This window comes from Cetorhinus maximus, unplaced genomic scaffold, assembly GCF_964194155.1.
Source record: "Cetorhinus maximus unplaced genomic scaffold, sCetMax3.hap1.1 HAP1_SCAFFOLD_1741, whole genome shotgun sequence".
NCBI lineage: Eukaryota > Metazoa > Chordata > Chondrichthyes > Lamniformes > Cetorhinidae > Cetorhinus > Cetorhinus maximus.
This window is the reverse complement of record NW_027597681.1, coordinates 27,501-42,500: the sequence shown is the minus strand read 5'-3', so window position 1 is coordinate 42,500 and position 15,000 is coordinate 27,501. Positions and strand designations below refer to the sequence as shown.

Genomic DNA, 15,000 nt, shown 5'->3' with positions numbered 1-15,000 from the left:
AGGTCTTAACCCCCGCCCCTGACAGTGCATAAGTGTGCACACAGCCCTTAGAGTGAGAGTATATGTACATACGTGTGTGTGCATGGTCCAGATAGTGTGTGTGCGTACTTGTGTGTGCTCTGTCCTTTTATTTTTATTCGTTCATGGGAAGTGGGTGTCGCTTGGCTAGGCCAACATTTATTGCCCATCCCTAATTGCCCCCTTGAGAAGGTGGTGGGTGAGCTGCCTTCTTGAACCGCTGCAGTCCCCTGTGGTGTAGGTACACCCACGGCGCTGTTAGGGAGGGAGTTCCAGGATTTGGACCCAGCGACAGTGAAGGAACGGCCGATGTGTTTCCAAGTCGGGATGGTGAGGGGCTCGGAGGGGAACTTCCAGGTGGTGGGTGTTCCCCATGTGTCTGCTGCACTTGTCCTTCTAGATGGTAGTGGTCGTGGGTTTGGGCGGTGCTGCTTAAAGAGGCTTGGTGCACGTGTACATACATGTGTGCACGGTCTTGATAGAGTAAGTGTGTGTGTACATCTGCGTGTGTATGTGGCACTGAGAGAGGGTGTGTGTGTGTGTACATCCGCGTGTGTACGTGGCACTGATAGTGTGTGTGTGTACATCCGTGTGTGTACGTGGCACTGAGAGAGAGAGCTTATGTATATCCGTGTGTACGTGGCACTGAGAGAGAGTGTGTACATCCGTGTGTGTACGTGGCACTGAGAGAGAGAGAGCGTGTGTACATCCGCGTGTGTATGTGGCACCGATAGAGAGAGAGTGTGTGTACATCCGCGTGTGTACATGCCTGTCGCCCCGCTGAGCTGTAATGATTGTATCTTTGTATCTGTAGATTGGGGAGGAGATGAGCTCAAACAGCTTCATCAAACAGTACCTGGCAAAACAGCACGAACTCCTGGGACAGCGGCTGGAGAGTGTGTGTACATCCGCGTGGGCATGTGGCACTGATAGTGTGTGTGTGTACATCCGCATGTGTACGTGGCACTGAGAGAGAGTGTGTACATCTGCATGTGTACGTGGCACTGATAGAGAGAGTGTGTGCATCCGTGTGTGTACGTAGCACTGATAGAGAGAGTGCGTACATCCGCGTGGGCACGTGGCACTGATAGAGAGTGTGTGTGTACATCCGCGTGGGCACGTGGCACTGATAGAGAGAGTGTGTGTACATCCGCGTGTGTACGTGGCACTGATAGAGAATGTGTGTACATCCGTGTGTGTACGTGGCACTGATAGAGAGTATGTGTGTACATCCGCGTGTGTACGTGGCACTGATAGAGAGAGAGTGTACATCTGTGTGTGTACGTGGCACGGATAAAGAGAGTGTGTGTACATCCGCGTGGGCACGTGGCACTGATAGTGTGTGTGTACATCCGTGTGTGTACGTGGCACTGATGGAGAGAGTGTGTGTACATCCGTGTGTGTACGTGGCACTGATAGAGATTGTGTGTGTACATCCGCGTGTGCACGTGGCACTGATGGAGAGAGTGTGTGTACATCCGTGTGTGTACGTGGCACTGATAGAGAGTGTGTGTGTGTACATCCGCGTGTGTACGTGGCACTGATAGAGAATATGTGTGTGTGTACATCCGCGTGTGTACGTGGCACTGATAAAGAGAGTGTGTACATCTGTGTGTGTATGTGGCACTGATAGAGTGTGTGTGTGTATATCCGCTTGTGTACATGGCACTGATAGAGAGTGTACATCCGTGTGTGTACGTGGCACTGATAGAGAGAGAGAGTGTGTGTACGTGGCACTGATAGAGAGAGAGAGTGTGTGTACGTGGCACTGATAGAGTGAGTGTGTGTGTACGTGGCATTGATAGAGTGAGTGTGTGTGTACATCCGCGTGTGTATGTGGCACGGATAGAGTGTGTGTGTACATCCTTGTGTGTATGTGGCACTGATAGAGAGAGAGTGTGTGTGTACGTGGCATTGATAGAGTGTGTGTGTACATCCGCGTGTGTATGTGGCACTGATAGAGAGAGTGTGTACATCTGCGTGTGTACGTGGCACTGATAGAGAGTGTGTGTGCATCCGCGTGTGCACGTGGCACTGATAGAGAGTGTGTGTGTATATCCGCATGTGTACGTGGCACTGATAGAGAGTGTGTGTGTACATCCGTGTGTGTACGTGGCACTGATAGAGTGTGTGTGTACATCCGCGTGGGCACGTGGCACTGATAGAGAGAGTGTGTACATCTGTGTATGTATGTGGCACTGATAGAGAGAGAGTGTGTGTGTACGTGGCACTGATAGAGTGAGTGTGTGTCTACATCCGCGTCTGTACGTGGCACGGGATAGAGTGTGTACATCCGTGTGTGTATGTGGCACTGATAGAGAGAGTGTGTGTACATCCGCGTATGTACATGGCACTGATGGAGAGTGTGTGTGTACATCCGCGTGTGCACGTGGCACTGAGTGTGTGTGTACATCCGCGTGTGTACGTGGCACGGATAAAGAGAGTGTGTACATCCGCGTGGGTACGTGGCACTGATAGAGAGAGTGTGTGTACATCCGCTTGTGTACATGGCACTGATGGAGATTGTGTGTGTGTGTATATCCGTGTGTGTACGTGGCACTGATAGAGAGTATGTGTGTGTACATCCGCGTGGGCACGTGGCACTGATAGAGAGTGTGTGTGTGTACATCCGTGTGTGTACGTGGCACTGATAGAGAGTATGTGTGTGTACCTCCGCGTGGGCACATGGCACTGATAGAGAGTGTGTGTGTGTACATCCGTGTGTGTACGTGGCACCGATAGAGAGTGTGTGTGTACATCCGCGTGTGTACGTGGCACTGATAGAGAGTATGTGTGTGTACATCTGCGTGGGCACGTGGCACTGATAGAGAGTGTGTGTGTGTACATCTGCGTGGGCACGTGGCACTGATAGAGTGTGTGTACATCCGCGTGTGTACGTGGCACTGATAGAGAGTGTGTGTGTACATCCGCATGTGTACGTGGCACTGATAGTGTGTGTACATCCGCGTGGGCGCGTGGCACTGATAGAGAGAGTGTGTGTACATCCGCGTGTGTACGTGGCACTGATAGAGAGAGAGAGTGTGTACATCCGCGTGGGCACGTGGCACTGATAGAGAGTGTGTGTGTACATCCGTGTGGGTGCGTGGCACTGATAGAGAGTGTGTGTGTACATCCGTGTGGGTGCGTGGCACTGATAGAGTGTGTGTACATCCGTGTGTGTACGTGGCACTGATAGAGAATATGTGTGTGTGTACATCCGCGTGTGTACGTGGCACTGATAAAGAGAGTGTGTACATCTGTGTGTGTATGTGGCACTGATAGAGTGTGTGTGTGTATATCCGCTTGTGTACATGGCACTGATAGAGAGTGTACATCCGTGTGTGTACGTGGCACTGATAGAGAGAGAGAGTGTGTGTACGTGGCACTGATAGAGAGAGAGTGTGTGTGTACGTGGCACTGATAGAGTGAGTGTGTGTGTACGTGGCATTGATAGAGTGAGTGTGTGTGTACATCCGCGTGTGTATGTGGCACGGATAGAGTGTGTGTGTACATCCTTGTGTCTATGTGGCACTGATAGAGAGAGAGTGTGTGTGTACATCCGCGTGTGTATGTGGCACTGATAGAGTGTGTGTGTACATCTGCGTGTGTACGTGGCACTGATAGAGAGTGTGTGTGTACATCCGCGTGTGCACGTGGCACTGATAGAGAGTGTGTGTGTATATCCGCATGTGTACGTGGCACTGATAGAGAGTGTGTGTGTACATCCGTGTGTGTACGTGGCACTGATAGAGAGAGTGTGTGTGTACATCCGCGTGGGCACGTGGCACTGATAGAGAGAGTGTGTACATCTGTGTGTGTATGTGGCACTGATAGAGAGAGAGTGTGTGTCTACATCCGCGTCTGTACGTGGCACGGGATAGAGTGTGTACATCCGTGTGTGTATGTGGCACTGATAGAGAGAGTGTGTGTACATCCGCGTGTGTACATGGCACTGATGGAGAGTGTGTGTGTGTGTATATCCGTGTGTGTACGTGGCACTGATAGAGAGTATGTGTGTGTACATCCGCGTGGGCACGTGGCACTGATAGAGAGTGTGTGTGTGTACATCTGCGTGGGCACGTGGCACTGATAGAGAGAGTGTGTGTACATCCGCGTGTGTACTTGGCACTGACAGAGAGTGTGTGTGTACATCCGCATGTGTACGTGGCACTGATAGTGTGTGTGTACATCCGCGTGGGCACGTGGCACTGATAGAGAGAGTGTGTGTATATCCGCGTGTGTACGTGGCACTGATAGAGAGTGTGTGTGTACATCCGCGTGGGCGCGTGGCACTGATAGAGAGAGTGTGTGTATATCCGCGTGTGTACGTGGCACTGTTAGAGAGAGAGAGTGTGTACATCCGCGTGGGCACGTGGCACTGATAGAGAGTGTGTGTGTACATCCGCGTGGGCACGTGGCACTGATAGAGAGTGTGTGTGTACATCCGTGTGGGTGCGTGGCACTGATAGAGTGTGTGTACATCCGTGTGTGTACGTGGCACTGATAGAGAATATGTGTGTGTGTACATCTGTGTGTGTATGTGGCACTGATAGAGTGTGTGTGTGTATATCCGCTTGTGTACATGGCACTGATAGAGAGTGTACATCCGTGTGTGTACGTGGCACTGATAGAGAGAGAGAGTGTGTGTACGTGGCACTGATAGAGAGAGAGAGTGTGTGTACGTGGCACTGATAGAGTGAGTGTGTGTGTACGTGGCATTGATAGAGTGAGTGTGTGTGTACATCCGCGTGTGTATGTGGCACGGATAGAGTGTGTGTGTACATCCTTGTGTGTATGTGGCACTGATAGAGAGAGAGTGTGTGTGTACGTGGCATTGATAGAGTGTGTGTGTACATCCGCGTGTGTATGTGGCACTGATAGAGAGAGTGTGTACATCTGCGTGTGCACGTGGCACTGATAGAGAGTGTGTGTGTACATCCGCGTGTGCACGTGGCACTGATAGTGTGTGTGTATATCCGCATGTGTACGTGGCACTGATAGAGAGTGTGTGTGTATATCCGCATGTATACGTGGCACTGATAGAGAGAGTGTGTACATCTGTGTGTGTATGTGGCACTGATAGAGAGAGAGTGTGTGTGTACGTGGCACTGATAGAGTGAGTGTGTGTCTACATCCGCGTCTGTACGTGGCACGGGATAGAGTGTGTACATCCGTGTATGTATGTGGCACTGATAGAGAGAGTGTGTGTACATCCGCGTGTGTACATGGCACTGATGGAGAGTGTGTGTGTACATCCGCGTGTGCACGTGGCACTGAGAGTGTGTGTACATCCGCGTGTGTACGTGGCACGGATAAAGAGAGTGTGTACATCCGCGTGGGTACGTGGCACTGATAGAGAGAGTGTGTGTACATCCGCTTGTGTACATGGCACTGATGGAGATTGTGTGTGTACATCCGCGTGTGCACGTGGCACTGAGAGTGTGTGTACATCCGCGTGTGCACGTGGCACTGAGAGAGTGTGTGTGTACAATCGCGTGTGTACGTGGCACTGATAGAGTGAGAGTGTGTGTACATCTGTGTGTGTACATGCCTGTAGCCCCGCTGAGCTGTAATGATTGTATCTTTGTATCTGTAGATTGGGGAGGAGATGAGCTCAAACAGCTTCATCAAACAGTACCTGGCAAAACAGCACGAACTCCTGAGACAGTGGCAGGAGAGTGTGTGTACATCCGCGTGGGCATGTGGCACTGATAGAGAGTGTGTGTGGGTACATCCGCGTGGGCACGTGGCACTGATAGAGAGTATGTGTGTGTACATCCGCGTGGGCACGTGGCACTGATAGAGAGTGTGTGTGTGTATATCCGTGTGTGTACGTGGCACTGATAGAGAGTGTGTGTGTACATCCGTGTGTGTACGTGGCACTGATAGAGAGAGTGTGTACATCTGTGTGTGTATGTGGCACAGATAGAGAGTGTGTGTGTACGTGGCACTGATAGAGTGAGTGTGTGTCTACATCCGCGTCTGTACGTGGCACGGGATAGAGTGTGTACATCCGTGTGTGTATGTGGCACTGATAGAGAGAGTGTGTGTACATCCGCGTGTGTACGTGGCACGGGATAGAGTGTGTACATCCGTGTGTGTATGTGGCACTGATAGAGAGAGTGTGTGTACATCCGCGTGTGTACATGGCACTGATGGAGAGTGTGTGTGTACATCCGCGTGTGCACGTGGCACTGAGAGTGTGTGTACATCCGCGTGTGTACGTGGCACGGATAAAGAGAGTGTGTACATCCGCGTGGGTACGTGGCACTGATAGAGAGAGTGTGTGTACATCCGCTTGTGTACATGGCACTGATGGAGATTGTGTGTGTACATCCGCGTGTGCACGTGGCACTGAGAGTGTGTGTACATCCGCGTGTGCACGTGGCACTGAGAGAGTGTGTGTGTACAATCGCGTGTGTACGTGGCACTGATAGAGTGAGGGTGTGTGTGTACATCTGTGTGTGTACATGCCTGTCGCCCCGCTGAGCTGTAATGATTGTATCTTTGTATCTGTAGATTGGGGAGGAGATGAGCTCAAGCAGCTTCATCAAACAGTACCTGGCAAAACAGCACGAACTCCTGAGACAGCGGCAGGAGAGTGTGTGTACATCCGCGTGGGCATGTGGCACTGATAGAGAGTGTGTGTGGGTACATCCGTGTGTACGTGGCACTGATAGAGAGTATGTGTGTGTACATCCGCGTGGGCACGTGGCACTGATAGAGAGTGTGTGTGTGTGTATATCCGTGTGTGTACGTGGCACTGATAGAGAGTATGTGTGTGTACATCCGCGTGGGCACGTGGCACTGATAGAGAGTATGTGTGTGTATATCCGTGTGTGTACGTGGCACTGATAGAGAGTATGTGTGTGTACATCCGTGTGTGTACGTGGCACTGATAGAGAGTGTGTGTGTGTATATCCGTGTGTGTACGTGGCACTGATAGAGAGTATGTGTGTGTACATCCGCCTGGGCACATGGCACTGATAGAGAGTGTGTGTGTGTACATCCGTGTGTGTACGTGGCACTGATAGAGAGTGTGTGTGTACATCCGCGTGTGTACGTGGCACTGATAGAGAGTGTGTGTGTACATCCGCGTGTGTACGTGGCACTGATAGAGAGTGTGTGTGTGTACATCTGCGTGGGCACGTGGCACTGATAGAGAGAGTGTGTGTAGATCCGCGTGTGTACGTGGCACTGATAGAGAGTGTGTGTGTACATCCGCATGTGTACGTGGCACTGATAGTGTGTGTGTACATCCGCGTGGGCGCGTGGCACTGATAGAGAGAGTGTGTGTACATCCGCGTGTGTACGTGGCACTGATAGAGAGAGAGAGTGTGTACATCCGCGTGGGCACGTGGCACTGATAGAGAGTGTGTGTGTACATCCGTGTGGGTGCGTGGCACTGATAGAGTGTGTGTACATCCGTGTGTGTACGTGGCACTGATAGAGTGTGTGTACATCCACGTGTGTACATGGCACTGATAGAGAGAGTGTGTGTACATCCACGTGTGTAACTGGCCCTGATAGAGAGAGAGCGTATGTACATCCGTGTGTACGTGGCACTGATAGAGAGTGTGTGTGTGTACATCCGCGTGTGTACGTGGCACTGATAGAGAGAGTGTGTGTACATCCGTGTGTGTACGTGGCACTGATAGAGAAGGTGTGTACATCCGCGTGTGTACGTGGCACTGATAGAGAGTGTGTGTACATCCGCGTGTGTACGTGGCACTGATAGAGAGAGTGTGTGTACATCCGTGTGGGTACGTGGCACTGATAGAGAGTGTGTGTGTACATTCGCGTGGGCACGTGGCACTGATAGCGAGAGTGTGTGTACATCCGTGTGTGTACGTGACACTGATAGAGAAGGTGTGTACATCCGTGTGGGTACGTGGCACTGATAGAGAGTGTGTGTGTACATCCGCGTGGGCACGTGGCACTGATAGAGAGTGTGTGTGTACATCCGCGTGTGTACGTGGCACTGATAGAGAGAGTGTGTGTACATCCATGTGGGTACGTGGCACTGATAGAGAGAGTGTGTGTACATCCGTGTGGGTACGTGGCACTGATAGAGAGTGTGTGTGTACATCCGTGTGGGTACGTGGCACTGATAGAGAGTGTGTGTACATCCGTGTGGGTACGTGGCACTGATAGAGAGTATGTGTACATCCGCGTGGGCACGTGGCACTGATAGAGAGTGTGTGTGTACATCCGTGTGGGTACGTGGCACTGATAGAGAGTGTGTGTACATCCGTGTGGGTACGTGGCACTGATAGAGAGTATGTGTACATCCGCGTGGGCACGTGGCACTGATAGAGAATGTGTATGTGTACATCCCTGTGTGTATGTGGCACTGATAGAGTGTGTGTGTACATCCGCGTGTGTACATGGCACTGATAGAGAGAGTGTGTGTACATCCGTGTGTGTACGTGGCACTGATAGAGAGAGTGTGTGTACATCCGTGTGTGTACATGGCACTGATAGAGTGTGTGTGTGTACATCCGTGTGTGTACGTGGCACTGATAGAGAGAGTGTGTGTACATCCACGTGTGTAACTGGCCCTGATAGAGAGAGAGTGTGTACATCCGTGTGTGTACATGGCACTGAGAGAGAGTGTGTGTACATCCGTGTGTGTACGTGGCACTGAGAGAGTGTGTGTACATCCGTGTGTGTACGTGGCACTGATAGAGTGTGTGTACATCCGCGTGTGTACGTGGCACTGATAGAGAGTGTGTGTGTACATCCGCGTGTGTATGTGGCACCGATAGAGTGAGAGTGTGTGTACATCTGTGTGTGTACATGCCTGTCGCCCCGCTGAGCTGTAATGATTGTATCTTTGTATCTGTAGATTGGGGAGGAGATGAGCTCAAACAGCTTCATCAAACAGTACCTGGCAAAACAGCACGAACTCCTGAGACAGCGGCTGGAGAGAGAGGCTCGAGGAGCCATGGAGCCGGAAGGTGAGGGAAACGTGGCGAAATGTTATTAAAAACCCTGCCCAGTACGTAACATGAACCTCGGCTGTAATAAACGGGATCTTCCTGTGTACAGACGCCGGGCTGTAATAAACGGGATCTTCCTGTGTACACACTCCGGGCTGTAATAAACGGGATCTTCCTGTGTACACACTCCGGGCTGTAAATAAACGGGATCTTCCTGTGTACACACTCCAGGCTGTAATAAACGGGATCTTCCTGTGTACAGACTCCGGGCTGTAATAAACGGGATCTTCCAGTGTACACACTCCGGGCTGTAAATAAACGGGATCTTCCTGTGTACACACTCCAGGCTGTAATAAACGGGATCTTCCTGTGTACAGACTCCGGGCTGTAATAAACGGGATCTTCCAGTGTACACACTCCGGGCTGTAATAAACGGGATCTTCTTGTGTACACACTCCAGGCTGTAATAAACGGGATCTTCCTGTGTACACACTCCGGGCTGTAATAAACGGGATCTTCCTGTGTACGTACTCCGGGTGTAATAAACGGGATCTTCCTGTGTACAGACTCCGGGCTGTAATAAACGGGATCTTCCTGTGTACACACTCCGGGCTGTAATAAACGGGATCTTCCAGTGTACACACTCTGGGCTGTAATAAACAGGATCTTCCAGTGTACAGTATCCGGGCTGTAATAAACGGGATCTTCCTGTGTACACACCCCAGCTGTAAATAAATGGGATCTTCATGTGTACACACCCGGGGCTGTAAATTACGGGATCTTCCTGTGTACACACTCCGGGCTGTAAATAAACGGGATCTTTCTGTGTACACACTGCGGGCTGTAATGAACAGGATCTTCCTGTGTACACACTCTGGACTGTAATAAACGGGATCTTCCTGTGTACACACTCCCGGCTGTAATGAACAGGATCTTCCTGTGTACACACTCCTGGCTGTAATAAACGGGATCTTCCTGTGTACACACTCCGGGCGGTAATAAACGGGATCTTCCAGTGTACACACCCCGGGCTGTAATAAACGGGATCTTCCTGTGTATACACTCCGGGCTGTAAATAAATGGGATCTTTCTGTGTATACACTCCGGGCTGTAAATAAACGGGATCTTCCTGTGTACACACTCCGGGCTGTAAATAAACGGGATCTTCCTGTGTACACACTCCGGGATGTAAATAAACGGGATCTTCCTGTGTACACACTCCGGGATGTAAATAAACGGGATCTTCCTGTGTACACACTCCGGGATGTAAATAAACGGGATCTTCCTGTGTACACACTCCGGGATGTAAATAAACGGGATCTTCCTGTGTACACACTCCGAGCTGTAATAAACGGGATCTTCCTGTGTACACACCCCGGCTGTAATAAACAGGATCTTTCTGTGTACGCACTCCGGGCTGTAAATAAACGGGATCTTCCTGTGTACGCACTCCGGGCTGTAAATAAACGGGATCTTTCTGTGTACACACCCCGGGCTGTAAATAAACATGATCTTCATGTGTTTACACTCCGGACTGTAAATAAACGGGATCTTCCTGTGTACACACCCCAGGCTGTAAATAAACGGGATCTTTCTGTGTACACACCCCAGCTGCAATAAATGGGATCTTCCCGTGTACACACCCCGGGCTGTAAATAAACGGGATCTTCATATGTACACACTCCGGGCTGTAAATAAACGGGATCTTCATATGTACACACTCCGGGCTGTAAATAAACGGGATCTTCCAGTGTACACACCCCGGCTGTAATAAACGGGATCTTCCTGTGTACACACTCCGGGCTGTAACTAAACGGGATCTTCCAGTGTACACACTCCGGGCTGTAAATAAACGGGAGCTTCCAGTGTACACAACCCGGCTGTAATAAACGGGATCTTTCTGTGTACACAATCTGGGCTGTAATAAACGGGATCTTCCTGTGTACACACTCCCGGCTGTAATAAACAGGATCTTCCTGTGTACACACTCCTGGCTGTAAATAAACGGGATCTTCCTGTGTACACACCCCGGCTGTAATAAACGGGATCTTCCTGTGTATACACCCCGGGCTGTAAATAAACGGGATCTTCCTGTGTACACACTCTGGGCTGCAATAAACGGGATCTTCCTGAGTACACACCCCGGGCTGTAAGTAAACGGGATCTTCCTGTGTACACACCCCGGGCTGTAAATAAACGGGATCTTGTGTACACACTCCGGGCTGTAAATAAATGGGATGTTCCTGAGTACACACCCCGGGCTGTAATAAGCGGGATCTTCCTGTGTACACACTCCGCACTGTAATAAACGGGATCTTCCTGTGTACACAGCCCGGACTGTAATAAACGGGATCTTCCAGTGTACACACCCCCGCTGTAAGTAAACGGGATTTTCGTGTGTACACACTCCGGGCTGTAAATAATCGGGAACTTCCTGTGTACACACTCCGGGCTGTAAATAAACGGGATCTTCCTGTGTACACACCCTGGGCTGTAAATAAACGGGATCTTCTTGTGTACACACCCTGGGCTGTAAATAAACGGGATCTTCTTGTGTATACACTCCGGGCTGTAAGTAAACGGGAGCTTCCTGTGTATACACTCCGGGTTGTAATGAACAGGGATCTTCCTGTGTACACACTCCAGCTGTAAGTAAACGGGATCTTTCGGTGTACACACTCCGGGCTGTAATAAACGGGATCTTCCTGTGTACACACCCCGGGCCGTAAATAAACGGGATCTTTCGGTGTACACACTCCGGGCTGTAAATAAACGGGATCTTCCTGTGTACACACTCCAGCTGTAAATAAACGGGATCTTCCTGTGTACACACTCCGGGCTGTAAATAAACGGGATCTTCCTGTGTACACACTCCGTGCTGTAATATACGGGATCTTCCCTTGTACACACTCCAGGCTGTAAATAAACGGGATCTTCATGTGTACACACTCCAGGTTGTAAATAAACGGGATCTTTCTGTGTACACTCCGGGCTGTAAATATATGGGATCTTTCTGTGTACACAACCCGGCTGTAATGAATGGGATCTTCCTGTGTCCACACCCCGGACTGTAAATAAACGGGATCTTCCTGTGTACACACTCCGGGCTGTAAATAAACGGAATCTTCCTGTGTACACACCCCGGGCTGTAAATAAACGGGATCTTCCTGTGTACACACCCTGGGCTGTAATAAACGGGATCTTCCTGTATACACACCCCGGGCTGTAAATAAACGGGATCTTCCTGTGTACACACCCCGGCTGTAATAAACGGAATCTTCCTGTGTACACACTCTGGGCTGCAATAAACGGGATCTTCCTGAGTACACACCCCGGGCTGTAAGTAAACGGGATCTTCCTGTGTACACACCCCGGGCTGTAAATAAACGGGATCTTCCTGTGTACACACTCCGGGCTGTAATAAGCGGGATCTTCCTGTGTACACACTCCGCACTGTAAATAAATGGGATGTTCCTGTGTACACACCCCAGGCTGTAAATAAATGGGATCTTCATGTGTACACAATCCGGGCTGTAAATAAACGGGATCTTTTTGTGTATACACCCCGGTCTGTAATTAACGGGATCTTCCTGTGTACACACCCCGGGCTGTAATAAACGGGTTCTTCCTGTGTACACACTCTGGACTGTAATAAACGGGATCTTCCTGTGTACACACCTCGGGCTATAAATAAATGGGATCTTCATGTGTACACACTCCGGGCGGTAATAAACGGGAGCTTCCAGTGTACACACCCCAGCTGTAATAAACGGGATCTTCCAGTATACACACGCCGAGCTGTAATAAACGGGATCTTCCTGTGTACACACCCCGGGCTGTAAATAAACAGGATCTTACTGAGTAGACGCCCTGGACTGTAAATAAACATGATCTTCATGTGTATACACTCCGGGCTGTAACAAACTGGATCTTCCTGTGTACACACTCCGGGCTATAAATAAACGGGATCTTCATGTGTATACACTCTGGGCTGTAAATAAACGGGATCTTTCTGTGTACACACCCCGGCTGTAATAAACGGGTTGTTCCTGTGTACACACCCCGGGCTGTAATAAACGGGATCTTCCTGTGTACACACCTCGGGCTATAAATAAATGGGATCTTTCTGTGTACACGCTCCGGGATGTAAATAAACGGGATCTTCCCGTGTACACGCTCCGGGCTGTAAATAAACATGATCTTCATGTGTACACACCCCGGGCTGTAATAAACGGGATCTTTCTGTGTACACGCTCCGGGCTGTAATAAACGGGACCTTCATGTGTATACACTCCGGGCTGTAACTTAACGGGATCTTCATGTGTACACAATCCGGGCTGTAACTAAACGGGATCTTCATGTGTACACACCTCAGGCTGTAAATAAACGGGATCTTTCTGTGTACACACCCCAGCTGCAATAAATGGGATCTTCCCGTTTACACACCCCGGCTGTAAATAAACGGGATCTTCATATGTACACAGTCCGGGCTGTAAATGAACGGGAGCTTCCAGTGTACACAACCCGGCTGTAATAAACGGGATCTTTCTGTGTGCACAATCTGGGCTGTAATAAACGGGATCTTTCTGTGTACACACTCCCGGCTGTAATAAACGGGATCTTCCTGTGTACACACTCCGGGCTGTAATAAACGGGATCTTCCAGTGTACACACTCCGGGCTGTAATAAACGGGATCTTCCAGTGTACACACCCCAGCTGTAAATAAATGGGATCTTCCTGTGTACACACCCCGGCTGTAATAAACGGGATCTTCCTGTATACACACCCCGGCTGTAATAAACGGGATCTTCCTGTGTACACACTCCGGGCTGTAAATAAACGGGATCTTCCTGTGTACACACTCCGGGCTGTAAATAAACGGGATCTTCCTGTGTATTCACTCCGGGTTGTAAATAAACGGGATCTTTCTGTGTACACTCCGGGCTGTAAATATATGGGATCTTTCTGTGTACACAACCCGGCTGTAATGAACGGGATCTTCCTGTGTACACACCCCGGACTGTAAATAAACGGGATCTTCCTGTGTACACCATCTGGGCTGTAATAAACGAGATCTTCCTATCTAGACATCCTGGGCTGCAAATAAACGGGATCTTCCTGTGTACACACTCCGGGCTGTAAATAAACGGGATCTTCCTGTGTACACACCCCGGACTGTAAATAAACGGGATCTTTCTGTGTACACATGCCGGGCTGTAATAAACGGGATCTTCCTGTGTACACACCCCGGGCTGTGAATTACGGGATCTTCCTGTGTACACACTCCGGGCTGTAAATAAACGGGATGTTCCTGTGTATACACTCCGGGCTGTAAATAAACGGGATCTTTCTGTTTATACACCCCGGTCTGTAATAAACGGGATCTTCCTGTGTACACACCCCGGTCTGTAAATAAACGGGATCTTTCTATGTACACACTCCGGGCTGTAATAAGCGGGATCTTCCTGTGTACACACTCCGGGCTGTAATAAGCGGGATCTTCCTGTGTACACACTCTGCACTGTAATAAACGGGATCTTCCTGTGTACACACCCCGGGCTGTAAGTAAACGGGATCTTCCTGTGTACACACCCCGGGCTGTAAATAAATGGGATCTTCCTGTGTACACACTCCGGGCTGTAAATAAACGGGATGTTCCTGTGTACACACCCCGGGCTGTAAATAAATGGGATCTTCATGTGTACACACTCCGGGCTGTAAATAAACGGGATCTTTCTGTTTATACACGCCGGTCTGTAATAAACGGGATCTTCCTGTGTACACACCCCGGTCTGTAAATAAACGGGATCTTTCTATGTACACACTCCAGGCTGTAATAAGCGGGATCTTCCTGTGTGCACACCCTGGTCTGTAAATAAACGGGATCTTCCAGTGTACACACCCCAGCTGTAAATTAACGGGATCTTTCTGTGTACACACCCTGGTCTGTAAATAAACGAGATTTTCTTGTGTATACACCCTGGGCTGTAAATAAACGGGATCTTCCTGTGTACACACTCCGGGCTGTAAATAAACGGG

At 50.0% G+C, this 15,000-nt stretch overlaps 1 protein-coding gene across 1 annotated transcript in view; it reads left to right on the top strand.

Annotated features, from left to right (window-relative positions):
- Positions 1-15,000, top strand: part of LOC144676616 (apoptotic chromatin condensation inducer in the nucleus-like) — a 45,316-nt gene that overhangs the window by 23,341 nt on the left and 6,975 nt on the right. The window contains exon 3 of the mRNA XM_078536993.1: positions 8,867-8,978. Coding sequence (XP_078393119.1) covers positions 8,867-8,978 — 112 coding nt within the window. The remainder of the gene's footprint in view (positions 1-8,866; positions 8,979-15,000) is intronic.